Source organism: Bactrocera tryoni, chromosome 1 (assembly GCF_016617805.1).
Source record: "Bactrocera tryoni isolate S06 chromosome 1, CSIRO_BtryS06_freeze2, whole genome shotgun sequence".
Taxonomy (NCBI): Eukaryota; Metazoa; Arthropoda; class Insecta; order Diptera; family Tephritidae; genus Bactrocera; species Bactrocera tryoni.
Genome location: NC_052499.1, coordinates 62655045 through 62680585, shown reverse-complemented (window position 1 = coordinate 62680585; position 25541 = coordinate 62655045). Strand labels below are relative to the sequence as shown.

Genomic DNA, 25541 nt, shown 5'->3' with positions numbered 1-25541 from the left:
CCAACAGGTGCTACTTCGGATTGAGTAGGCAATTGAAAAGTAAAGTACTCTCTCGACGAACAAAAGCTAAACTCTGTAAGACGCTCATAATTCCCGTCCTGCTATTTGGTGCAGAGACTTGGGCGATGACAGTAACCGATGAGTCGATGTTACGAGTTTTCGAGAGAAAAATTCTGCGAAAGATTTATGGTCTTTTGCGCATTGGCCATGGCGAATATCGCATTCGATGGAACGATGAGCTGTACGAGATATACGACGACATTGACATAGTTCAGCGAATTAAAAGACAGCGGCTACGCTGGCTAGGTCATGTTGTCCGGATGGATGAAAACACTCCAGCTTCCAGTATTCGACGCAATACCCGCCGGGGGAAGCAGAGGAAGAGGAAGACCTCCAATCCGTAGGAAGGCCCAAGTGGAGAAGGACCTGGCTTCGCTTGGAATAGCCAATTGGCGCCACGTAGCGAAAAGAAGAAACGACTGGCGCGCTGGTGTTAACGCTGCTATAATCGCGTAATCGGTGTCTACGCCAATTAAGAAGAAGAAGAATATATCATAATACGATATCTATATGTGTACGGGTTAGGATACTCACGTGGATACAATACCCTCGACTCCCTTAAACAATTCGGGCCGATGTTTTTCACGATGATAAAGGTTAGTTTCGAAAATGCGGCGATCGGGCCATAATCCTTCATTACGAAAAATATTCGAATAATCCGAGGGGTTTAAATTAATTACAACTTCAGGTTTGTCAAATATGCCGGGAAACCGAAAAATCTGTCCATATGTCTTTTCCATTTCCCGAATGGCAGTAAAAAATGGTTTTTTGGAAAATAAACCTGAAACGAAGTGATTAAGAATCATATAAGAAGTACTATATGTCGTTTCGATATTTTTGAAAATTAATGCTTGAGTCAATCATTAATATGTCAAATGTCAAACTAACGAACATAACAGTGTAAAAATTGGTGAAAGCGGGTAACTTCGTCGTCACAATTTTTAATTCCATATGATTCTTTCAATTTAAAGTATATAAATTTAGCTTCAACGAATAAATCGGTATATAACTTTGCACCACCATGACAAAAATTGAGGCCGTATGTCAGCAATAACGCGCCCAATATTCTCTTCCAAGGTATCAATCGTCTAGGGATTATCTGTGTAAATAAAAGACTTCACATAACCGCACCAATAAATTTTGTAGCGGTATTAAATCGTATGTTCTTGGAGACCACGCCACAGATCCACCACGCATGATAAAGCGCGCTCACTAAAAGTGGTCCACATCAATATTCTCAATTTCAGGTACAAAAAAAGTCAATAATCGTGGTTTTATTGCGTTCGCCATTGACTGCAACATTACGACCGCCTTCCTTTTTGAAGAATTATGAACCAAATGATTCCCTCTGCCAATAGAGTACTACATATACAGACTTTTTGAGGACATAACGGCGTCTTACCAATTGTTTGTGGCTTATCATCATTCCGAAAACGAAAATTTGGAATATCAACGTACCCATTCAAATAAAATTGTGTTTGATCGCTGAACAAAATTTTCTAACGAAAATCGGGGTCGGTGCCCACCTCAATCCACCTTCAATTCTTTCATGAGTTGGATTTCGTAAGTCCCCAACCAAGATTTTTCTGTAAAATCATCCAAAAAAATGGATCAGCTTAGATCCAGTAGTTGCGAGTAATGGCGGATGAAGTCATTTCGGTCTTCTTTGATACTCTGCTCTACAAAAGCAATAGCGTCTTCGGTGTTATAAGGCATATCTAAGTCGCTCGATTAACCTACTCTACTGGACGTTTATGTCGACTATTGAACACAGTACGCAATGCGTTGCGCGAACCGAACCATAATTTTGGAAATAAATTATGAAAATGCAATCCAAACTGAGTTCAAATCAAATAATAGCTGGTAAGAAGACCAACTCCAGAAACCAACTAAGCAACCAAAAAAGTATTGACACATTTACCGAACACCACACGTCTTAAAAATCATCCAGTATAACTTTCTATCTACTTTTCTGTTATCAACAATCATTAATTGAAAATTAAAAATATTAAAAATTCAAATCGAAAAACCTTTCTCACCTACCCACGTAGGTTTGCGGGTTTGAAAAAATAGATTCTTTTTCATAGCTTAAGATCAGCAAAGCTAAGTGCGCCGTCTTTAAAAGTGTTTTTCTCGAAACTGTGTTTTTGAAGTCGGTTAACAAGATTCTTCGAGAACTGCTCAACCGATCTTCGTGACATTTTACACAGATCTTTGAGTTACAATTCTTAAAGACTTCGAGCAAGAATGTATTTTTTCGATTACAACTATTTGAGAGAAAAACTGTCGCGAAATTTTAGCTGAAATTTAAATTGTCTTGTAAAAATGTCAGCCAAAAATCCAATTATCAGTTTATTTTCCTTCGTCTAAGTTTTAAGGTTTAAGGTTTTAACTAGCTATTTTTTCACTTTAGATGATACTGTAAGGAGTTATCCTGCCAACGCGGGTGCATCTATTTTCCGAGGGGTCACCGGAAATGGCGTCATAATGGCCAAGTTTAAAATATTTTTATTTTCCAAAGATTTCAGAATTTGTATGCTTATGTACATATGTATGCTTATAACAATAAAAAACTGGTACGTGGAGTCCCTACGCGCGGAAGAAGTTAAACTTCTTAGTGATATTCCAAGAAATGCATATCATGTTGTATGAAAGAAAACCAGCGAGAGGGAAAGGATAAAAATATGGTGGAGTGACCAACACTTTCTTAAATTCACATACAACATCATACAGAATTCAATTTGCACCTTCTCTATGCTTTAAGCAGAGAACTGAAAATAATATTTTAGAAGTTGTTCAATTTATGATTTTTAGCTTTTGCCGTCGTCGCGAAAAGACGCTTGTTGGCAAAGGCATGCTCGGGGAGCTGATACGGCGTCTGTTTTTATGTATGAAGCGAGATCGCTTGTGGAATTTGCGCCTGCGTTTATGAATGAAATCGTTTTTGTTGTAAAATTTACAAGCGATTCCCTGGTTGAAAGCGAAAATTTAAACAAGCAAAACGAAATTCTTTACATTCGTTGGGAGTGTAATCATGGGTATGCATACATATGTATCGGGTGATTTTTTAAGAGCTTGATAACTTTTTTTTAAAAAAAAACGCATAAAATTTGCAAAATCTCATCGGTTCTTTATTTGAAACGTTAGATTGGTTCATGACATTTACTTTTTGAAGATAATTTCATTTAAATGTTGACCGCGGCTGCGTCTTAGGTGGTCCATTCGGAAAGTCCGGGCAACTTTTTTCGAGCATTTCGGCCGGAATAGCCCGAATTTCTTCGGAAATGTTGTCTTCCAAAGCTGGAATAGTTGCTGGCTTATTTCTGTAGACTTTAGACTTGACGTAGCCCCACAAAAATAGTCTAAAGGCGTTAAATCGCATGATCTTGGTGGCCAACTTACGGGTCCATTTCTTGAGATGAATTGTTCTCCGAAGTTTTCCTCAAAATGGCCATAGAATCGCGAGCTGTGTGGCATGTAGCGCCATCTTGTTGAAACCACATGTCAACCAAGTTCAGTTCTTCCATTTTTGGCAACAAAAAGTTTGTTAGCATCGAACGATAGCGATCGCCATTCACCGTAACGTTGCGTCCAACAGCATCTTTGAAAAAATACGGTCCAATGATTCCACCAGCGTACAAACCACACCAAACAGTGCATTTTTCGGGATTCATGGGCAGTTGGCCACCAAGATCATGCGATTTAACGCCTTTAGACCTTCCAGCTTTGGAAGACAACATTTCCGAAGAAATTCGGGCTATTCCGGCCGAAATGCTCGAAAAAGTTGCCCAAAATTGGACTTTCCGAATGGACCACCTAAGACGCAGCCGCGGTCAACATTTAAATGAAATTATCTTCAAAAAGTAAATGTCATGAACCAATCTAACGTTTCAAATAAAGAACCGATGAGATTTTGCAAATTTTATGCGTTTTTTTTTTAAAAAAAGTTATCAAGCTCTTAAAAAATCACCCGATATATTTATGTCTCTTCATATTCTCTGCTTGGGCATACATGCCACGTCATCATATGCCGAAAATACATATGTATATTTATTTCTCTTCACAGCGCGAATTCTGTGGTAGTGAGGTGAATTCCTTACTACAAATCTAACAAATGTTCGCTGTCGAACCTGCACCTTCTCTATGCTTTATGTTCTCTGGTCCAACGCTATTCCCTCTCCACTGAAGCGTTAAACGTTTAACGCAACCTTTTCCGAAGTCGCCTAAGAAGTTTCACTTCAATAATTTAAATTTTATTTCTCTTTAATTTTATTTTTTAATTTTTAAATAGATTAATATTTCATATATTATTTATATTTATTTCGACTATATTACAAAGTGAAGATGTGCCAAATGAGCTTCATTTCTTCAAAGAAAATTGATGACCTTCATGAAATATGCGTATTCGTTTTCATTTCCATATATGTACATATGTATACCAATAGAATTTGTATGACATATGTATATGTACATATGGATATTATTTCTTTGGCACATTTGTCTGTATGTTTGCGAAAGCAAATGCGTGCCACATAGATACATATTGTATGTACATATATATGTATGTACATTCATAATAACAAGTGCCACACGCATCTTTCGCATGGCCGAAACTCTCGCTTTGTCAAAGAGTCAATGTGTCGAAGCACTGACACGACGACAAAGCGTCACAACATTGTGTTGCTGGTAGAAAATCCGAGCTGTGCCGAAAGAAATTAACAAACGATCGCCGATTGTCACCGCTTCCCTTCCTGCTCGAACATCTTCGCCGACAAGCTAGCGTAAATATGTAAGCGTTAAACATTAAACGCAACCTTTTCCGAACTCGCATAAGAAGCATAACTTCAAAAAATCTTGGTGAAATATTTAATTTTTTATATGAGAAAAAATTGTTGAAAAAGGCTGTTTTTTACCCTAGGAAACTCATGTAACCCCTTAATCACAGGCGTAAATAAGCCTCTGTCCGAAATTAATACTAATAAATATCAATTAACCTTTGGCATTTAAGTTGATTGAATGAAATTAACAGTCTGGAGTGCCAAGTGATATCACGCAAATACACCTAAAACCAGTATGCCTGTAGGCATACACTCTACAAAAAAATGTTCGTTCTTTGTCCTAAAGTTTATTTTATGATTTTCTGATTAATTATGAACAAAAACGATAAGAAAATACCTTTCTTTCGTATAAAGTTTGTTTTTGTAAAAATTATAGTAATAATACTTTATTCGGGGTTTATTAAGAGATAGTACGTATGAACATAAAAGAAAAAGTAAAAGTGTGCACTTTTAATTTTTTTTTTACTTTTTTGTAAGTTATTTTAATAGTAAAACTTAATAAAAATAATAAAAATGTTTTTTGATCATACTAGTTTAGTTACAGCGGTATTGCAGATGTAAAATGGCATCAAGTCAGTGTAAAATGATGTTGATTCATTCTGTTTTAGTTGCGGTGAATTTATTAAAGTTAGAAGTAAAAAATTTGCTTTATCAACACATTTGAAACTTTGCGAAACCTATTTTAACCTAAAAGTCAGTAATCAAAATGATATTGGGGTTTAATACGAGAGAGCTCATATGAGCATAAAAGAAATACAAACAAGTAAGGAAGGGCTAAGTTCGGGTGTCACCGAACATTTTATACTCTCGCATGATAAAGTGATAATCGAGATTTCATTATACGTCATTTACATATTTTTCAAATACCGTATTTTTGTAAAGTTTTATTCCGCTATCATCATTGGTTCCTAATGTATGTACTCGTATTATACAGAAAAGGCACCAGATGGAATTCAAAATATTGTTATATTGGAAGAAGGCGTGGTTGTGAACCGATTTCACCTATATTTTGTACATGTCATCAGGGTGTTAAGAAATATTATATACCGAATTTCATTGAAATCGGTCTAGTAGTTCCTGAGATATGGTTTTGGTCCATAAGTGGGCGAGGCCACGCCCATTTTCAATTTTAAAAACGCCTGGGTGCAGCTTCCTTCTGCAATTTCTTCCGTAAAATTTTGTGTTTCTGACGTTTTTTGTTAGTCCGTTAACGCACTTTTAGTGATTTTCAACATAACCTTTGTATGGGAGGTGGGCGTGGTTATTATCCGATTTCTTTCTTTCTTTTGACATAGCTATAGTAGTTTCCGAGATATGTACAAAAAACTTAGTAGGGGGCGGGGCCACGCCCACTTTTCCAAAAAAATTACGTCCAAATATACCCCTCCCTAATGCGATCCTTTGTGCCAAATTTTACTTTAATATATTTATTTATGGCTTAGTTATGACACTTTATAGGTTTTCGGTTTCCGCCATTTTGTGGGCGTGGCAGTGGGCCGATTTTGCCCATCTTCGAACTTAACCTTCTTATGGAGCCAAGGAATACGTGTACCAAGTTTCATCAAGATATCTCAATTTTTACTCAAGTTACAGCTTGCACGGACGGACGGACAGACGGACGGACAGACAGACATCCGATTTCGAACTCTACTCGTCACCCTGATCACTTTGGTATATATAACCCTATATCTGACTCTTTTAGTTTTAGGACTTACAAACAACCGTTATGTGAACAAAACTATAATACTCTCCTTAGCAACTTTGTTGCGAGAGTATAAAAATATTCACTTTTAGACAGTAATTTCTTGTTATTTTACATTTATATATTATTGTTTATCACACATCTTGAATAAAAACGACTCTTGTATCTAAAAAAAGTTTTCTAATTATAATCTATAGTGAAATTGTAGAAAAAATATAAAAATCAGTAATTTCTGCTTAAAAATCGAAAAATTACTCTAATTTCTACGAAAGCAAACTTTAACGGGAAAAATTTTTTTTCCTTATTTTTGTCATAGGAGAAACTAAAATTTAAATTAAAAAATTGTTGACCGGTGTTATCACTTACCTCCAGGCATAAATAAACGTATCAACTCGAATTTGCTTGGCCCAGGCACTTCTGAGTACGGCCGTGCGTTCTCCAAGTCCACATCACTTGCATTGTTTTGCTAAAATTAAAATATAGAACAATAAATAATCTTTGAAAATAAAAATTAAAGTGAAAACATTATGGATTTAATCACACCTATGTACCTTAGACTCTACTTGCGCTGCAAAAGTTAGTACCCTTGAAACGCGCAAATGACGCCAACCGATGTGATGACTTTGCTTTAAATGCCTCGATAACATGTTTGCCGTTGATTACTGCTTCGATTCATTAATTTATTATGCCACGCACAACGAAAATGCCAAAGTTCGAAATTTAGAAGAATACAAGTAGAAGTCGTCAACTAATATGGATGTGTTCACCGGTCCACAAACTTTGGCACAATGAATAAGCTCTTGGTAGTCGCTCGCGATCAGTCTGCGCATTTATAAAATTCTGTGTGGAATATTTAATAAACATTGCCAATATGTGTCTGCTAATGTCTGCACTGCTTTTGTTCACTTGCTAGCCTACGCGAGTCTATATAGTATGTCAGCATATGCGAAATAGATTAGTGAAACATTTAGTTTCAAAACAAGCTTTTCATATTCATATACATATGTATGTACATACAGATACTGTTAAGCTTTGTTGTTAATGTTTTTGTTTTTATCTCCTCATTTGTTTGTAAACAAAACACTTTATGTTTCGTAAAAGAGAAAAAAAAAAAATTGTGATGAGCGAGCTTTTGAGAGAGAAGGGTGTCTGGTGTGCTTTTTTACTCTTAACGTGCTCGTTGTTGTTGGCTTAACTTTCAGACTGCACACTTATGCTCTAAACTGGTTGGTTGCGCATAAACTCGAAGAGAATGGATCTTGTCAAAATTTATGAATATTTTTTATATTCTTGCAACATGAAGCCACATAGTATAATTGGTTTATTCACCTAACGGTTTGTACATTTGACTGACTGCTTGTCCGTTCGTCCGTCCATCCGTGCAAGCTGTAACTTGCAGAAAAATTTAGATATCTTGATGACGGGTAAAAACTTGCTCTAGACCCCATATCACTAACAAGCCATATGCAGCTGAGGGCTTAATCCTTGTAAATTACAAGGGTATATAATGTTCGGCTACAGCCGGACTTAGCCCTTCCTTACTTGTTTTATATTAAAATTATTAAAAAAATTGCGGCATGAGTTTCGAAAAAAATGTGTTCGGTACAAATATTTCTTAAGAGAATTTCCTTAATATAATACCCTTATTGTAATATACATACCGTCCGATGGCCACACTATCTCAAGAAAAATTTACTATTACGTATCTCCTGACATCAAGCAAACAGTTGTCGCATAAGCGACCTGGCTCCAACGTCACTGTTGACAGTGATACCTTCGAAGACGTAGATCATTTCGTTGATCTTGGAACCAGCATTAACACCAACAACAACGCCAGTCTCGAAATCTAACGCTGAATAACTCTTGCTAACCGATGTTACTTCCGATTGGGTAGGCAATTGAGAAGTAAAGTATTTTCTCGACGAACAAAGAGCATTTTCTCATTCACTCACCATCCACGTCCTGCTATATGGTGCAGAGGGGTGGACGATGACAACAGCTGATGAGTCGATTTATGGGTATTATATACTTGTATTGAGAGTATTCGATGTAGTACTCGCCGGTGGAAGCATAGGAAGAGGAAGACCTCCAATCTTGGATTTTCCAATTGCGCTGTTATACAGCGTAAGCGCTGTCTGCAAATGAGAAGAAAAAGTGAATTCTCGTACACTAGATGACTACTGTTAAAAACGAATCGGAGTTGTCGTTCTGTTTTGACTGCGAGTGAAAGAAAACCAGTTAACTACCGTTGCACCAAAGCTATGTTACCCTTCCAAAATACAAAAGATTCCTTACAAGGACTAGATTTTGCCAGTTTAAATGGCAACTTTGCATCGATGTATTAGACAGTAGCCCATGCCAGAATCTTGAATATATCTCGCCAAATTAAAACGTTTTCCATACAAGAACTTCATTCCGATCGTTCAGTTTGTATGGCGGTTATATAATATACTATATTGGCGCCAACAAATGACCAGCTTCTTGGGAAGAAAACGACGTGTGCAAATTTTCAGACGGACTTCTCAAAAACTGAGGGACTAGGTCGCGTCTATACAAACAGATGGATAGACGGGCATGTATAATAGACTCGTCTCATTTATTTACATATGTATGTTTTTATTATAGAGTCTTCATCGTTTCCTTGTCGGTGTTTAAACTTCGTGGAACCCTTTTGAGGATTTAACAAGTAAGGAAAGACTAAGTTTGGCTGTAACCAAATATTCTATTTTAAAAGATCACGCTCCCGCAGCAAGATGACTATATTGCATATTGACCTAAGCAAACTGTTTGAATTTAACTTAAAATCGATGAAATCACTTTATGGTGAGTTATGAGTAGTATTGATCCCATCCATTTTTGGCATCTCGAGTTACTATTACCAAATAATATGCGCTTTAATTAAAAACAGTCGGTTACCATGGGAAGAGGTTCCATGAATTTTGTTAAGATCACTCACATTTTGAGCGATATAGACGGTTAAAAGTCAAGTGGAAATGAAGTGGACTTCTTTACTACTAGGTATAAGTCTCATATTGACCTGATGTGACACATTTCTGACATAGAATTTATTATTAGCAGGAAAAGAGGCTCTCTGATTGATATTAATATTTTCCATAGATTGACCGATGTTTTCGGTATAAAAAAGGCATTGATATTCACACATTCGGTATCAAAAGCGGCTTGAAAAGTTATGGCGGTTCGGAAGGCTTAGTTGTGCTTTTTAGTGCTGATTTTCATATTATATGTATATACATATAAATAACCAATAAGAGATATACATATATTATTGCTGAGAGCCAGAACTACTAAAAGAGCGACAACTCACTAAATAATAAATGTCAAAAGCAATTTATTTAATATGAAAATCGGTACTAAAAGGCACAACGAAGCCTTCCGGACCGCCATAATTTTTCAAGCCGCTTATATATATAGTATATTTATAGTAAATATATGTACATATATGTCAAGAGAATATTACTTGCTATTGAACATATTTCACGAGTTACTTTTTTTCTATAAATATTTGTTGAAATTCAAAATATATTTGGAACCCATTACTATTTTATTAAAATATATATATGTTCTACAAGTTGGAAACACTTATCACTCTAAGCACCTAATTCACTTTGTTAGAACTAACAAAACTATTCTACTAATAGAGTCATTTATTTATAATATTATCATTTTATGAATGTAGGATTAAATTATTCACCGGTCTTCACTCCTTTCTTTCTTTGAATCTGAACTTCAGTGGTATCCCAGGTATGAAAACGAGCTTCTGTATGAAAGCGTTATCCGTAGAATAATTGAATTCTATCATGAAATTGCGCACCAAACGTGCCACGGTCACCTCCAATTCCAGGTCCACAATTCGTTTGCCCACGCAACTACGTGGACCGAAGCCGAATGGAAGGAATAGAAAAGGGTTATTGAGTTGATATTTGTTACCCTCTGTGTCGTTACGCAGCCAACGCTCTGGAATATATTTATTTGGCTCTACCACAAACTTCTCATTACGCAACAGCAAATTGGAGCTAACCGAAACATCAGTACCGGCCGGTATGCGATATCCACTCAGCACAACATCGTTCGGCAGGCGACGCATAGTACCAACAATAATGGGATGATAGCGCATACCTTCCTTAATGCATGCACGCAGATAGGGAAGATTTTGCATATTCTCTATAGTTAAGCGAGAGTCCTTATTTGGTAGAATGCTTTTGAGTTCCTCGAATAGTTTCTGTTGTTTGTCCGGATTTTTGGCGATGCAAAATAATATGCCCGTTAAGGTGGAACTTGTCTGTGATAACGAGAGTATAATACTTGAAATATTTTCTTAATCACATGATTGAATTGTGGGGAACTTACTGTGTCGACGCCGCCCATCATCATATCTAAGGCCATAACCACAGCAATTTTGCGATCAATTTTCAATAGTTTCTCTAAAACACTCTTTTCCTTACCCACCTCTGAGGTGAATTTACCCTCACTATCCAAATTAATTTGTTTTAGTGCCTCATCGATATATTTGTTGCACAAAACTACAAGCGTATCCAATGTTTTCATCAGTTGATGGAACTTCGGTGTTTTGATAATCTTCCAAATAGATGGTTTGACTTCTACCTCTTCCGATAATACGAAAAAATTGCGTATTTCTTTCAAAAGTGTTTTACTTTCCGCACTATCTCGATTTTTATGTATCATTCCTAAACGGGTATTCAGCGCTATACTCACCACGCTCTCTAAAGTGAGGCGATTAATATCATCATGAAAGTCATCGGGAACTTCGAGTGTCAAAGGATCGCGTATGTGACGTATTCTAAAACAAATTCAGACTGAGATTAATCTTTTCTTAAAAAAAAAACAATTAAATATTGGTTTAACCTTTCGAGAAATTCATCGCTGACTTCCAGTAACGTGTTTAAGTAGAGTCTGGCATTTTTAGGTTGCATTAGAACCGGATTAACGGCGGTACGTATTTTCCCCCATTCTTCGCCAGTTCTAGAATTGTTTTCAAAAATTGGTTACGTGTATCAAGAAATTAAATTTGCAATAAATATACGTGGTCAAAAGTCCATCCACGCCTTGAAAGAAATCCGCTCTGTGCACTCTACGATGATAAACTAAGGATTCGAAAGTACGTCGTTCTGGCCAAATGCCCTCATTTCGAAATATTATTGGATAATCATTTGGATTAAGATTCATAACTGATTCTGGTTTGCCAAACATGGCGGGAAAACGATAGACATCGCCATATTTTTGTGTCAAACTTGAAATGCCTTCAATAAATGTTTTTTTATGAAACACTCCTGCAAATAGAGAGGAAATGTGCTGTTAATATATATGTATTTACATATAGTACATTGTTTGCAAATAAAATATATCGAATTTCGTTAAACTTTTGTACTAAAAAAATACTTGGGTGGATTAAGTTATCGAGAAAGGCATTTGCAAAATTAGAAAATTAAGCATTAGTTGTCATATAAATATAATTTCCTACCTCCTGGCAAAAATCCACGAATAATTTCATATTTGCTTGGCCCTGGTAATTCTGAATATGGACGCGCATTTTCCCAATTGTTCGAAGTAGAAGTTCCTTGATTTTCCTATAAATTAAAATGTATTGAATGAAGAATCTATAAATTGCGAGCAAACAAAGTCAAATTGTTGCTGATTTTATAATTTTTTCAAAATTTTATTTGAAATAAAAGTTCTATAACACAATACTTTCTTTATAAACACTTAATACTAATAAAATAATAATCATTATCTACCTGCGTTGGCTCTATAGACGCTGCAAATCCCCTAAACGCTGTTAATTTTAATGAACGCCTGACTAGTGCATTGTATCTATTTAGCAATCTTGAAAGCATTTTAAGTGCTTTGATGCTATTAATCAAACTTAAATAGTTTTATACGCAAACAGCATTAAACACACTTCCAAACTTGCTTGCAGAGAGAAATATAGTGATCACTACCGCTCTTGCAAGCTTACTGTCGCGGCGATTCACTATTTAGCAGTTAGCATATTCTAATCAGCATGCACTGCGTTCCGCCATGCATTGTGAAAGCTCTTATCAGAGCTTTTTGTTATTAATAACATTATTTGAATTTGTGTAGTTAGCTTGTAGGGCTTGAGAGTTACGCCCTTCTACGAACTCGTTCACTCGTTTTGTCAAGCCACACGTGTACCAAGTTTCATTACGATTATCTCGATTTATACTCAAGTTATCACTTGCCATACATACAAACAGTCACTTGAATTTTATTTCGTCCCATCATTCTGATCCCTATATCTAACTCGTTAGATGAACAAAACTGTTATATTCTGTAGCAACATGCTGCAAGAGTATAAAAATGTTGCTAGACAATTCAACTTTCACCAAAAGATTCATTCACTAAATTTATTGTTTCGTTAGGTGTATCGCATAAAGCGCCGTCTTGGTAGAACGAAAGGTCGTCCACATCAACATTCTTCAATTGAGGTAAGAAAAAGTCATTAATCATGGCTCTGTGTAACATAAAGTTTGTCCTTAATTTAGAAGAAATGTGAATCAATGATTCCGTATGTTCCAAGAACACGTCAAATAGTGACTATTTAAAGATGTAAAGGCTTTTCAACAATGGCTTGTGGTTTATCATCATTCCAAATACGACAATTTTGTATATTAACGAAACTTTTTTGCGAAAATCTGGATCGGTGGCCATCTTGTTTCGGAGTAACTATGTTAATTACGAAATGTCAAACTAAACTGAGTATAAATGAAGTAAAACCTGTCGCGTTGATTTTCCGATGTTTCCAAGTAGCGTTGTATGATTGATTGTGTCAAAGGCTTTTGATAAGTCCAACGCTACGAGGATCGTCTTCTCTCGGGGTGATTTTTGGTTGAGGCCATGAACTATCTGGGTTTATCTAACTCAGGTGGTGCATGAGGGGCGGCAAGGGGGAAAGACCTGAAGTGTCTTAACTATTGGAAAAAAGAGAGCTATTGGACGATAGGACTCCACTTTGTTGGCGAATTTCCCAGGTTTCAGTAGTGGGACCACTCTTCCGATTTTCCACACATCGGGTATTTGATGAGTGGTCAGCGACAGGTTGAGGACCTTGTTGAAGTAGCTTATTCCCGTCGAGCATAGATTTTAGCATCAGCATGTTAATTCCACTTGGGTCAATGGACTCTGAAACTACTCACGGGTTGTGTGTTGTCTATCGAGAGGTGCCGTATAAATTGCCGGCTAAAATAGCTCGTGCACTTCTTTGGGTCCGAGAATATTTCAACTCGGTCATAATGTCTCTTCGAATTACACAAATCCTGGACAATAGTCTAAAGCTTACTCACGTGGGTGGAGAGGCAGATGTTCTATCTATTTTGTCCGTATATGTTGCTTTACCATTTGTCTTATCTCTAAATTGAGATCCCTTATTCGGGGATCAGCATGGCGTAAGGTGTCGCGCTCATTAGCTAAAACAACTGCTTCGGCTGGGAAATTGTGCGGAGTTCCACGATTCTTCCAGCCGGAATAAAGTGAGCGGTAGCAGCTGCGATCACCTTGTGGATTTGACGTTCGCCAACGATTACATCTATAGGAATTGGTAGTGCAGTGAAGGTGCTCTCGTTAAATTCGACCCAGTTAGCTTGACATAGATAGTGTGCTTCACAGCCTTCATTTAATTTAAATATTACATCGATTAACGACTCTCTGTTCAATTTACTCAATATTCTGAGATAAATTGATTTCAGTGTTGTTTCTGCTTTAAGTTATATATATGTACACATCACTCAGAATGAAAGATATCTTAGCAAATTTGATTATAATAATTGGTACCTTTTCCTCAGAAACTCAAATTTTTTATTCCTGTTCTTGTGAATGCTTTTATCTCGTTATCTCTTTACTAAGAACTAGTTATTTTATGGTTAGGTCTCCATTCTTGTCATCTTCTTTAAAGAAGCAGACGTAAATTTTCCAATACATACCACCATTTTCTTTTTTCAATTCCAAAGAACTTAAACTCTACCTTGAACAATAAAGTTTTCGTTGTTTTCTTTTTTGCTTGCATATTTTTAATCTATTTTGTGAACCCACAACTATACAAGTATATAAGTACTATATATAGTATACATGTTTTTTATATCTTGAGAACTCTTATCGGCCAATAATTCCCAGCACCTAATTTTCTTTGTTGCCACTTATAAACATTTTATACTTTTATAAACCTGTGAGCCTCTAATTGTTTTATCAGTTAATACCCGTTTCTTCACTCTTTTCTTTCTTCGAATCGGAATTTAAGTGGTATAGCTGGTATGAATACCATTTTCGGTACGAACGCATTGTCCGTTGAATAATTGAATTCTATCATGAAATTGCGCACCAAACGTGCCACGGTCACCTCCAATTCCAGGTCCACAATTCGCTTGCCCACGCAACTACGTGGACCGAAGCCGAATGGAAGAAATAGAAAAGGGTTGTTGAGTTGATATTTTTTACCCTCTGTGTCATTACGTAGCCAACGCTCTGGAATATATTTATTTGGCTCTTCTACAAATTTTTCATTGCGTAACAGCAAATTGGAGCTAACCGAAACATCAGTACCGGCCGGTATGCGATATCCACTCAGCACAACATCGTTCGGCAGGCGACGCATAGTGCCGGCAATAATGGGATGATAGCGCATGCCCTCTTTAATGCAGGCGCGCAGATAGGGAAGATTGTTCATATTCTCTATTGTTAAGCGAGAGTCCTTATTTGGTAGAATGCTTTTGAGTTCCTCGAATAGTTTCTGTTGTTTGTCCGGATTTTTGGCGATGCAAAATAATATGCCTGTTAAGGTGGAACTTGTCTGTGAGAACAACGACAAAAGAATATTTGAAATATTTTCTTAATCACATGATAGATTTATGCTGAACTTACTGTGTCGACGCCAGCCATCATCATATCTAAAGCCATAACCACAGCGATTCTGCGATCAATTTTCAATAGCTTCTCCAAAACACTCTTTTCCTTATTTTCCTCTGAGATGAATTTACCCTCACTATCCAAATCAATTCGCTTTAGCGCCTCATCAATATATTTATTGCACAACGCTGTAAGCGAATCCAATGTTTTCATCAGTTGACGGAACTTCGGTGTTTTGATTATCTTCCAAATGGATGGCTTGATTTCTACCTCTTCGGTTAATTCAAAAAAATTTCGAATTTCTTTCAAAAATAGTTTACTATCTGGATTATCCCGATTTTTATGTATCATTCCTAAACGGGTATTTAGTGCGATGCCCACCACGCCCTCTAAGGTGAGACGATTAATATCATCAAGAAAGTCATCGGGAACTTCGAGTGTCAAAGGATCGCGTATGTGACGTATTCTAAAATAAACTTGGTTATGGCTTAAAGATGTTAAAAAATATAACAAATATTCTATTAACCTTTCGAGAAATTCGTCATTGACTTCGAGTAAAGTGTTTAAGTAGAGTTTGGCATTTTTGGGTTGCATTAGAACGGGATTAACGGCGGTACGTATTTTTGCCCATTCTTCGCCAGTTCTAGAAAAATATTTATATACAAGTAAAGTTAGTCATCTTTTTAATCATTATTTGCAGAGTATTTACGTTGTCAGTAGTCCACTGACGCCTTGAAAGAAATCCTCTCTGTGCACCTTACGATGATAAATGAAGGCTTCGAAAGAACGCCGTTCTGGCCAAATGCCCTCATTTCGAAATATTATTGGATAATCGTTTGGATTAAGATCCAAAACCATTTCTGGTTTGCCAAACATGGGGGGAAATCGATAGACATTGCCATATTTTTTTGTCATATTGGTCATTCCTTCAATAAATGTTTTCTTATAAAACGCGCCTGAAAATATGATAAATGAAGGCATTGTTTTGTGAAAAAAACAATATTCGAGATTTAATTTTTTAGTTTGGTTAAATGATACGGAATAATTCGGCCTGCTTGCCAATACAGCAAAATAAAGTCCACTTTCTAACCTCCTGGTAAAAATTCACGAATCATTTCAAACTTGCTCGGTCCCGGCATCTCTGAATATGGACGTGCATTTTCCCATTCGTTCGTAGCAGACGCTGTCTCATTTATCTGCAAAGTCATTTTAAATAATTAGATACTAAATAAACTTGTTTACTATTTTAAACTACTACTGATTATATTAAACATATGCGTGGTTGTAAAAACAATGTAATAACGAATTGTACCTGCGTATGTTCCAAAGCTGTTGCATACCCCCTTAAAGCCGTTGACCTCAACGTATACCCGACAATTGCATTGTATTTGATCAGATGACGCGATAACATTTTAAGTGTTTTGCTGTTAATAATTAATCAAACTTCAAATAATAATTAAAAAATTTGATATGTAATGTATAGAAACTACCGAACCCGTTTTCCTAGACAGCTGTAGCACCGATCGCTACTGCACTTGCAAGCTTACTGATTCGCCAATTTGCTATTCAATGGTGTGCATATTCTAATCAGCATAGAAGTTTAATATGCGCATTGCGTCGTGCCTTGCATTATGAAAGTTTAGTTTGGAGCTTTTTCTTATTATTAAATCGATTAAATTCGAATTCGATGAATTTCACTCTTTAATACCCTACACCATACTGCTTGAACTTATTGGCGCCGCTTGCAGAGAATAATTAAATTTACATGCATATCTATAAATATTAGGTGTCACGTTGATTGTGCGGGGTAACTTTCAAAACTACTGAATCGATTTTCTAAAATTTGACCCTACTTAAAAAATACGACAGTGTAAATCTCAATTGTGTCAAAAGTCAAAATCATTTACATAAGTAAGTCATTTACATAGTAAGAACTTTTAATATAAATTTCACCCAAAACATATTTTTTGTAGGTTGGTATAACTGTCAGTGACATCTGTGCTAAATATCACATCAAAATAATTATTAATGTTTAGTATACGCTTGTCTTCCTGAAGTACATAAGAGGCATTCGGTGATTTTTATGATGAGTGAAATTATTTCACAAAGAAGTTCCATTAAATTTTTTGTGCGAAATCAAATTTTCGGTGCCGAAAATACTGGAAAAGCCTTCGGTGATAACTGTTCGACGCAAGCAAGTGTTTTTGATTGGCACAAATTATTTAAAGAGGGTCGAGCACGCGTTGACGACGATAACCTCCCCCCCACCCCCCAAGACGACCATCAACATCTACTGATAATCAACACATCAATAAAATAAAGGAATCGGTTATTGAGGATCGACGGTTAACAGTCCGAGTTCTTACACGCAGCATTGGAATATTGGAAGAATCAAAGTTCCAAAATCACCAAATTTTTTTCGAAAAACAGTGTCGAGTTAGCTTCGGTAAAACAATGCTTTCCGATTACCAGGATGTCATTAAACGTGTTATTACTGTCGATGAGTCTTAGACCTATACTTACGACCCGGAAACAGACAATCAATCGGCCGAATATCATGTTATAGGTGAGTTGAAGCTAAGAAAACCACACAAAAGCAGTTTAGAAATGAAGGTTACGTTGAATGCTTTCTTCGATTAGGTGTGGTGTATTCCGAATTCCTTCCGATAGGCCAAACTGTCAGCAAGAATAGTATTTTAGTGTTATGCGTTGTTTCCGCTAAGTTTTTCGTGAAAAGAGGACGGAATTATGGGCCGACAACTCTTGGTTTTAGCACCACGATAATGCACCGTCGCATACTGCATTGATTCGAGATTTTCGCCCAATTTTCAACCAATATTGTGACGCAACAACCACATTCGCCTGATTTAGCTTAGATTCGTGTAACTTCTGGTCATTCAGAAAAACTGAAACGACCACGTAAAGGACACCGTTTTGAAGACTTAAAACGTGAACCGCTATGCGCGTTGACGGCTATTCCGGAAATTGACTTTAACAACAGTTTCGAATCAAATCTCAATAATCACTATATTGCTAGTAGACCAACGGAAATATTCTTAAAGCAACCACTTTCACTTGGAAGTCCACGCTTTTTGCCAAGTTTAATAGATACTTGATATCTAATTCTGTAACTTCATCAAGTCCCGTAAACTGTGAAGCTCTTACATCAGTAATCCGTCCGTCCATCCACCGACTCCACCAGCGTGACTTAAAACCTTCTCTTCCAGATAAAGCGTGAAGATATGTGGTCTATTTTATCCTGCCTATCGAGCTATTTTCGAATGTTCTTGTGAAAAATTCACCCAGCGCCTCCAATCGTGAGCCTGATTTCGCTGTGGAGCTTTCCACTGCAATGTGAATTGGTGGCAGGTTGAGTAACCTTTCAAATACTTCTTAGTGCTCCCGTTATATTTAGAGAAGCCAGCCGTGGTATTCGCTCCAAAAATTTTCTGTAGCATATTTTACTGGCAGCGGTCCATCACTCCAAAGCACTATAACACAAGATTGTCTTGACTACCGCTGTGTAACACCAATGCTTATGGACAGCACCCCAAGTTGACCCTAGCATCTTCTTATATGTGTAGAGAGTACAACTGGCCATTCTCACCCTCTCCACCACAATGAGTTTCCACGTCAGTTTTTAAATTTATTGATTACAAAACAAAATTTTCCTAAGATTTTGTAGTGTGATGCTTTTATTGTAAAAATTCTTTTATCTTAATTTTTTTACAAATTTTGAACTATATTTGTATTACACTGAAAAAAATTATTCAAATCGATTATTTCTTTTCTGTGGGGAAGCGCGTTATATTCTGAGGTTTTGGAATCAATAGATGCTGTACTTCACAGGCATGTATATAAAGAAAGTAAAAATAAATTTGACAAACGTACTCGTATCACATTGTGAGCTTAATATGGTGCTTGAAAAAATATGTTAACTATATTCAATTCTCATTGTTTCTCCTGTCCAAGACTACGCTCCTCTGTCGATGAATTTGAATTTGAGCGGTATTTGCGGCACGCTGATGAACTTCATTGCGAATGCATTTTCGGTTGGATAATTAAATTCAATTTGGAAATTACGCACCAAACACGCCAAAGTGACTTCCAACTCCAAATTGACAATACGCTTGCCCATACAACTGCGTGGACCAAAGCCGAAGGGTACATACAAAAATGGATTCGTAATTTGCGCCTCCAGAGCTTGGGCAGATCGATCGTTACGCAACCAACGCTCCGGCATGAATTTATCCGGCTGCGACGTATAACGTTCATCATGCATCACCATATTAGCGCCGATGCAGATGTCGGTACCGGCAGGTATACGATATCCGCTTAACACTACATCGTTGGGCAAACGACGCATCGTACCCGGGAAGAGAGGATAGCGGCGTATGCCCTCTTTGATGCAGGCGCGCAGGTAAGGCAGATTTTGCATATTTTGAGTTGTCAGCTGTGAATCCTTCTCTGGCAATATTTGCTTAAGTTCTTCAAATAGCTTTTGTTGTTTATCAGGATTCTTGGCAATGCATAACAATATACCTGTCAAGGTGGAGGCGGTCTACGGGTGCGGAAAAAAGTATCGAAGTTATAGGAAACCCTTTCACATTTGAAGACTCACACTTACCGTATCAATACCAGCTATCATCATATCTAGCGCCATTACTACGGCAAATTTCTTATCCACGCGCACTAATTTCTCCAACACGCTCTTCTCTTTGCCCAGCGCCGATGTAAGGTTGCCCTCGCTATCGTGTTCAATGCGCATTAGCGCTTCGTTAATGTACTTATTGCAGATGTCCGTCATTGAGTCTAGAGTCTTCATCATATCATAGAATTTCGGTGTTTTCACATACTTCCATATGGAGGGCTTAACCTCTAGCTCTTCGAAGAGTAAAAAGAAATTGCGTATGCTCTTCATGATCTCTTTACCTTCGACAGTATCACGATTTTTTTGTATTAAACCGAGTCGTGTATTCAGCGCAATGCCTGCGATGCCTTCAAAAGAAAGCCGATTGATATCGTCGTGGAATTCATCGGGCACTTCCATTGTCCTGGAATCGCGTATGTGCCGTATTCTACCAGAAGAGCACAAATGAATAAAATTAAGCTTATTGAAAATTTTCACTTCGTACACTTGTTCGATTTACCTTTCTAGGAATTCGTTATTAATATCCAATAGCGTATTCAAGTACAGCTTGGCATTTTTCGGTTGCATGAGTATTGGATTCACAGCCGTACGCATTTTCGCCCATTTTTCGCCAGAGCTGGTGTAAAATATTAAAAAGAATATATGAAAGCCCCATATACATACATACATATGTGTGCGATGCGATACTCACGTGGATATAATACCGTCGACGCCCTGAAAGAATTCGGGACGATGTTTTTCACGATGATAGACGAAGGTGTCGAAAACGCGTCGATAAGGCAATGGTCCTTCATTACGAAAAATAACCGAATAATCCGAGGGATTCAAATCGACTATAACTTCGGGTTTGCCAAATATGCCGGGAAACCGAAAAAGCTCTCCATAAGTCTTGCCCATTTCACGAAAGGCATCAAAAAATGGTTTCTTGGCTAATAAACCTGAAATCAAATGATGAAGTGTCATTACAGGTGTAATTTATGCTGCTTCGAAATCCTTACAAACTAATGTCTCATGTAACCAAAACTAATGTCCAATAAACTAGTGGGGCTCAAAATTAAAATTGCCGTGGTTGGACATATTAAGTAAAGGGACCATTTTGAATTATTCTATAAAACATTTGGTTCAATTTGGATCGTAAGATGGCAGAAAGCTGTGGTTATTGAAATGCCTATGAACTTACAACTTAACTGAAAGGGAGACGTCACGAATTGAGTACGTGTTACAGAGACCAGCTAGCTTTTTATCGCCATGTAAAATCCGCGAATGTGATAATACGAATACATTGTCCGATATTACAAAATAAGTAAACCCGATGGAACCTAGTTCGCTAGATTTTCAAATTTGAATGAAATCAATAATATTGAGTGTCAATTGATATTAGACAAATAAGCAAGTGAAATTTTAAAATAATATATATTTACAATGTGAAGATTAAGTAATGATAATCGCTTACCTCCTGGCATGAATAACCGTATTAGTTCGAGTTTACCTGGCCCAGGCACTTCTGAATACGGCCGCGCCTTCTCTAAGTCCACATCACTCGCATTGTTTTGCTAAAAATTTAGTTGTAATACAATGTATTATTTAAAAAATTTAAAAAATGTGAAAATATTATGCATTTAATAACTCCTACCTTAGACTCTACTTGCACTGCGAAAGTCCGTACGCTTGAAACGCTCAAATGCCGCCAACCGATGTGATCAATTTGCTTTAAATGCCTCGATAACATCTTTGCCTTTGATTATTTATTAATTTACTTTGTCAATTGTAACTAAAATGTGAAAGTTCGAATTTTAGATGAGCAATAAAATAGAAAGTGATCGTGGACGTCTGCGCCCCTCTACAAACTTTGGCACAATGAATAAACTGTCGGCAGTTGCTCACGATCAGTCTGCGCACATATAAAATCCCACACATTGTATTCTGTCTATCAACAATGATAGAAATAGAGATTACGCTTGGTTTTTGCACCGTCTAAAAACCGCTGTCCTAAGGAATTTTAGAATGATAAGAGGCAGCCTAGAAAAAAACTGTCAAATGAAAAATGAAAGGAAAATAATTTATAGCGATTTGAGGTGGAGAAGTGGAAGGAAAGTTTCTAAGGGTAAACAAGTAAGAAAGGGCTAAGTTCGGGTATATCCGAGCATTTTATACTCTTGCAACTTGCAGGAATCAAAACTCGTGATACTCCTTCAGGTGCTGGAAAAACGTTATATTAAAATACTTAGTTGCGAAATAATCAAACTTAGTTTTATTACTATATTTTAGCTCGTGTTAGCTAAAATTATAAACGATGATCCATTTCGAGGTTCCTTGCTTTTTTTTTTAAGAAAAAACAAACAAGAGAATTGAAATTTATTGCGAAATGTTTATTATCATTCGAAAGAATATTTTAGGCATTTATTTTTTGAAGATGATCTCAATCGATCGACCCAAAAACGTGAAACTATCTGCTCACCAAAGTGTTCACTCCATCGCCGTCTTGTTAAAGCCAATTGTCGCCGAGATTATGAGCTCAAATTTCAGGCAACGCATAGTTGGTTATCATGGCGCGATAAGGGTCGCCATTGATGGTTACGTTCTCACCGGCATCATGAAGAAATATGAACCGAGGATGCCACCGGCCCATAAACCACACCAAACCGTTGTTTGGATGAAATTACAGCTCTTGAATCTCTTCAGGTTGCCCTTCGTGCTAAATGCGGCAACTTTGCTTGTTTATATACCCAGAAATGGTTCTGACCGCTAAAAAAAATTTAGCTCGAAAAAGGCGGATCTCGGTGGAACTTTTCTAGAGCCCATAGAGCGAAGCGATATAGCTTGGGAAACTCGAGCGGCTTCAGTTCTTCACAAGCTGTATTTTGTACGCATTAAATTTAAGATCTTGATGTAAAATGCACCAAGCCGTTCCATACGTAAGTCCGAGTTTGCTGCTAGATCTGTCAAAAAAAGCTGTTGAAAAAATTACCTCTACTTGGATCTCACGTTAGTACCGTTATATGGGAAGTGGGCGAGGTTATCTTCCGATTTCATCAATTTTTATAGCGTCGCTTTGGGGATTTATGAGCGAATTTGGTTTTTGTAGCTTAAATGGTTTAGGAGATACATATGTACAGACATATATTAAACCAATTAGCGGGCGGAGCCATTCATTTTTCCAAAGTTTTCCGAAAAAACGAAAAGCTGTATGGAAGAAAGTTAAAAGACAAAGTTGTAGGAAATAAAAAGGTCTACAACTCTTCTGTTAACACATAACCACAAAGCTCAACTAGTTTACGTATCATAAACACTGTAATCCTTGTGATTAAATTTTATTCTCCTGATTTTAGATTTAATATCGGAAAGGGTCCTTGATTTTCAATCGTCCACCTGAAGTAGTAATAATTAGTATCAATACTCTACTAGGCCGAAATATTGGTTTGGTTCGAAGAATTGCAAAATCAAAAGTCTTCCTCATTTAGAGATGATAAAGTTGTCTTTAACGATGTCAACGCACCAGATCGTATCATCATCGTCGTCACAGCCAAACTTGCAAACCTCCAGAAAACGTATTTATGACGTGAGACCATCACAGGGGTAAGTGTATCGAGGTAGCTCTGTCCTACTACCTCTAAATATCTATACTCCAAAAATATCCTAAAAATTTTTTAGAATAATTCGATGTTGTAGTGCGAAATACACAGCAAGTGTTTGTATACATTGATATCATATTAAGAAATAATGTTAGCAAAAAACAGGTGTTAGATTTATGAACTTAACGCCATATGAATTTCATGCCAAAGAATATTTGAACCAGTTCAACATAGAGACGCGGGTAACTCCGGGGATCTAGATCTCTCGCTCTCTCTCTGTCTACCAAACCCAGCTTCCAAGACGAATTACTGGCCCTAAAGTAGGCCTTTTTGCTGAAAAACTACAGGAAGATACAAAAATTTAACATATACGGAGAGAGTAAGGCGGCATTGTCGGCGTTTTCAACGAAGGAAAGCTTTAAGCTCCCCGGCAGGTAGACTCCATTTATCAATAATGGCACCCGGCCACAGGAACATTTTCGGTAACTAAGAAGCACAAGAGTTGGTCAAGCTAGGAGAGTCTTTAGATGAATCCGAGGTGAAGATAATACCATGCCTAGGAGCGATCCTGAGTGATATCAATACACAATTTGAACAAATAGATCAGAATGGATAGAAAACTATAAGCGAGGCAGGAACTAAAGACTTATTAAATAGGTACAGGTAAAGTACTATATAAAAATGTATGTATGTAGACCTGTAGCCACCTTAACGGGACATTGGCCAATTGGTGAACATTTGTTTAAAATAAGAAAGCCTTATAACAATATTTGCCGCAGTTGCATGCTATAAGGGTTCGAGGAAATGGTTTTACATTTCCTCTGTGAGGGTCCAGCACTGTCTGAACTCTGGGAATCCATCAGGCATCAACAAATTTAATGTCTACAGGTATTTATAAGAAGTTTCATTGAGGACACCAAATGGTTTGAACACACTATTACCCACCTACCTACGAGTTATTCTTCGTTTCATCACTTGACATTATAGCTAGACTGCTACTCCATTATCTTGTGCTCTTAGTTCCGAGAAAAGTCCGGCTAAAAGATTCCACCACCACTAAGATGTCAAGTTTTGTTTGAAGAAGAAGCCATACGTACGTCAGATATAAAGATATAAAACACTCCTTCTAATGGCAAGTGATATTAATGAACCTCTTCTTAGACTCTTTTCACAAAATCGCAAAATTATGGACGTATATGGTTAAGAGTCTTTAAAATATTTAGCTCCTAGGTTCTAGATAGTCGTCTCTTTTGCGTGTATCATTTTTTGTTGACCACATCTATTAAAGCCGAACGATATGCCCAAGTGTTCAGAATGTATTTCTCATCAAGTATTAATACATGTGCGCTTTAATCCACGATAACACGTGTATGAGTATATGTGTGTATGTGTGTAGCAAATAATAGCAGTGTAAAGGATTCCACTCGAAATACCAAAAGAGAGTGCTTTGATTGAGGTAAAAATTACACTTAACATGCGATTTAGTGTCAACAAACGAATAACAAAATTTGTGTGCAGTCAAAATAAACACAAGGATGTGCTTTTCCCCACACACACACACACATGCATATGTACCAACAAGCATCGGCTGGGATAAAGCTACACATATCCACCCAGTCGAAAAGCGGGCGTTGATGAATGTCGTGGAGGGTGGCCGCTGAAGTGGCACTCCACGGGCATTGTGTGCGCTGCGTGTTCGCACACAACTCTCGAGTTGTTCGTGAGTTCGTGAATTGCTGCCACACGTGAGTGCATAAGAAAATTGCTTGTTATTTTTGTGCTTAGATTTTTTGCTTATTCGTCTGTGTGTGTTTGTGTGGTTA

The 25541-nt window shown here is 37.1% G+C and overlaps 4 protein-coding genes across 6 annotated transcripts; all 4 read right to left on the bottom strand.

Moving 5' to 3' along the window:
- Positions 1-560: 560 nt before the first annotated feature.
- Positions 561-7481, bottom strand: LOC120777533 (probable cytochrome P450 12e1, mitochondrial). The gene is made up of 3 exons (XM_040108920.1): positions 7152-7481; positions 6967-7066; positions 561-841 (listed from the first exon to the last, which is right to left on the bottom strand). The coding sequence occupies exons 1-3, from the start codon at positions 7245-7247 to the stop codon at positions 591-593; spliced, it is 447 nt and encodes a 148-aa protein (XP_039964854.1). The 5' UTR covers positions 7248-7481; the 3' UTR covers positions 561-590.
- Positions 7482-10139: 2658 nt separating this feature from the next.
- On the bottom strand, positions 10140-12603 carry LOC120777482 (probable cytochrome P450 12e1, mitochondrial). The gene is made up of 6 exons (XM_040108820.1): positions 12375-12603; positions 12101-12206; positions 11663-11909; positions 11485-11601; positions 10969-11419; positions 10140-10900 (listed from the first exon to the last, which is right to left on the bottom strand). The coding sequence occupies exons 1-6, from the start codon at positions 12471-12473 to the stop codon at positions 10319-10321; spliced, it is 1602 nt and encodes a 533-aa protein (XP_039964754.1). The 5' UTR covers positions 12474-12603; the 3' UTR covers positions 10140-10318.
- Positions 12604-14640: 2037 nt separating this feature from the next.
- LOC120777470 (probable cytochrome P450 12e1, mitochondrial) lies at positions 14641-17055 on the bottom strand. Of its 2 annotated transcripts, XM_040108808.1 has the most exons (7): positions 16986-17055; positions 16808-16919; positions 16586-16691; positions 16205-16451; positions 16022-16138; positions 15511-15961; positions 14641-15439 (listed from the first exon to the last, which is right to left on the bottom strand). In XM_040108808.1, exons 2-7 carry the CDS (start codon positions 16904-16906, stop codon positions 14858-14860), a joined length of 1602 nt encoding a protein of 533 aa, XP_039964742.1. In that variant the 5' UTR covers positions 16907-16919; positions 16986-17055; the 3' UTR covers positions 14641-14857. The 2 variants fall into 2 exon arrangements, with proteins under 2 accessions (XP_039964742.1, XP_039964732.1); XM_040108798.1 differs by having other exon boundaries at positions 16808-17034.
- Positions 17056-19277: 2222 nt separating this feature from the next.
- LOC120777488 (probable cytochrome P450 12e1, mitochondrial) lies at positions 19278-21985 on the bottom strand. Of its 2 annotated transcripts, XM_040108833.1 has the most exons (6): positions 21780-21985; positions 21600-21699; positions 20838-21084; positions 20646-20762; positions 20123-20573; positions 19278-20056 (listed from the first exon to the last, which is right to left on the bottom strand). In XM_040108833.1, exons 1-6 carry the CDS (start codon positions 21873-21875, stop codon positions 19469-19471), a joined length of 1599 nt encoding a protein of 532 aa, XP_039964767.1. In that variant the 5' UTR covers positions 21876-21985; the 3' UTR covers positions 19278-19468. The 2 variants fall into 2 exon arrangements, with proteins under 2 accessions (XP_039964767.1, XP_039964776.1); XM_040108842.1 differs by lacking the exons at positions 21600-21699; positions 21780-21985 and adding an exon at positions 21327-21395.
- Positions 21986-25541: the final 3556 nt, after the last annotated feature.

What these genes read in the sequence shown, in the direction of transcription:
- LOC120777482 (XM_040108820.1), bottom strand. Translation starts at nt 12,473, where the DNA reads ATGCTTTCAAGATTGCTAAATAGATACAATGCACTAGTCAGGCGTTCA. An exon ending in TCGTGGATTTTTGCCAGGAG is followed by an intron (nt 11,910 to 12,100) that starts GTAGGAAATTAT and finishes CTCTATTTGCAG; the next exon opens with GAGTGTTTCATAAAAAAACA. An exon ending in GTGGATGGACTTTTGACCAC is followed by an intron (nt 11,602 to 11,662) that starts GTATATTTATTG and finishes AAACAATTCTAG; the next exon opens with AACTGGCGAAGAATGGGGGA.
- LOC120777488 (XM_040108833.1), bottom strand. Translation starts at nt 21,875, where the DNA reads ATGTTATCGAGGCATTTAAAGCAAATTGATCACATCGGTTGGCGGCAT. An exon ending in GTCGACGGTATTATATCCAC is followed by an intron (nt 20,763 to 20,837) that starts GTGAGTATCGCA and finishes ATTTTACACCAG; the next exon opens with CTCTGGCGAAAAATGGGCGA. An exon ending in AATAACGAATTCCTAGAAAG is followed by an intron (nt 20,574 to 20,645) that starts GTAAATCGAACA and finishes CTCTTCTGGTAG; the next exon opens with AATACGGCACATACGCGATT.
- LOC120777470 (XM_040108808.1), bottom strand. Translation starts at nt 16,906, where the DNA reads ATGTTATCGCGTCATCTGATCAAATACAATGCAATTGTCGGGTATACG. An exon ending in CAGCTTTGGAACATACGCAG is followed by an intron (nt 16,692 to 16,807) that starts GTACAATTCGTT and finishes ATGACTTTGCAG; the next exon opens with ATAAATGAGACAGCGTCTGC. An exon ending in TCGTGAATTTTTACCAGGAG is followed by an intron (nt 16,452 to 16,585) that starts GTTAGAAAGTGG and finishes TCATATTTTCAG; the next exon opens with GCGCGTTTTATAAGAAAACA.
- LOC120777533 (XM_040108920.1), bottom strand. Translation starts at nt 7,247, where the DNA reads ATGTTATCGAGGCATTTAAAGCAAAGTCATCACATCGGTTGGCGTCAT. An exon ending in CAGCGCAAGTAGAGTCTAAG is followed by an intron (nt 7,067 to 7,151) that starts GTACATAGGTGT and finishes TTTTAATTTTAG; the next exon opens with CAAAACAATGCAAGTGATGT. An exon ending in ACGTTTATTTATGCCTGGAG is followed by an intron (nt 842 to 6,966) that starts GTAAGTGATAAC and finishes ACTTCGTTTCAG; the next exon opens with GTTTATTTTCCAAAAAACCA.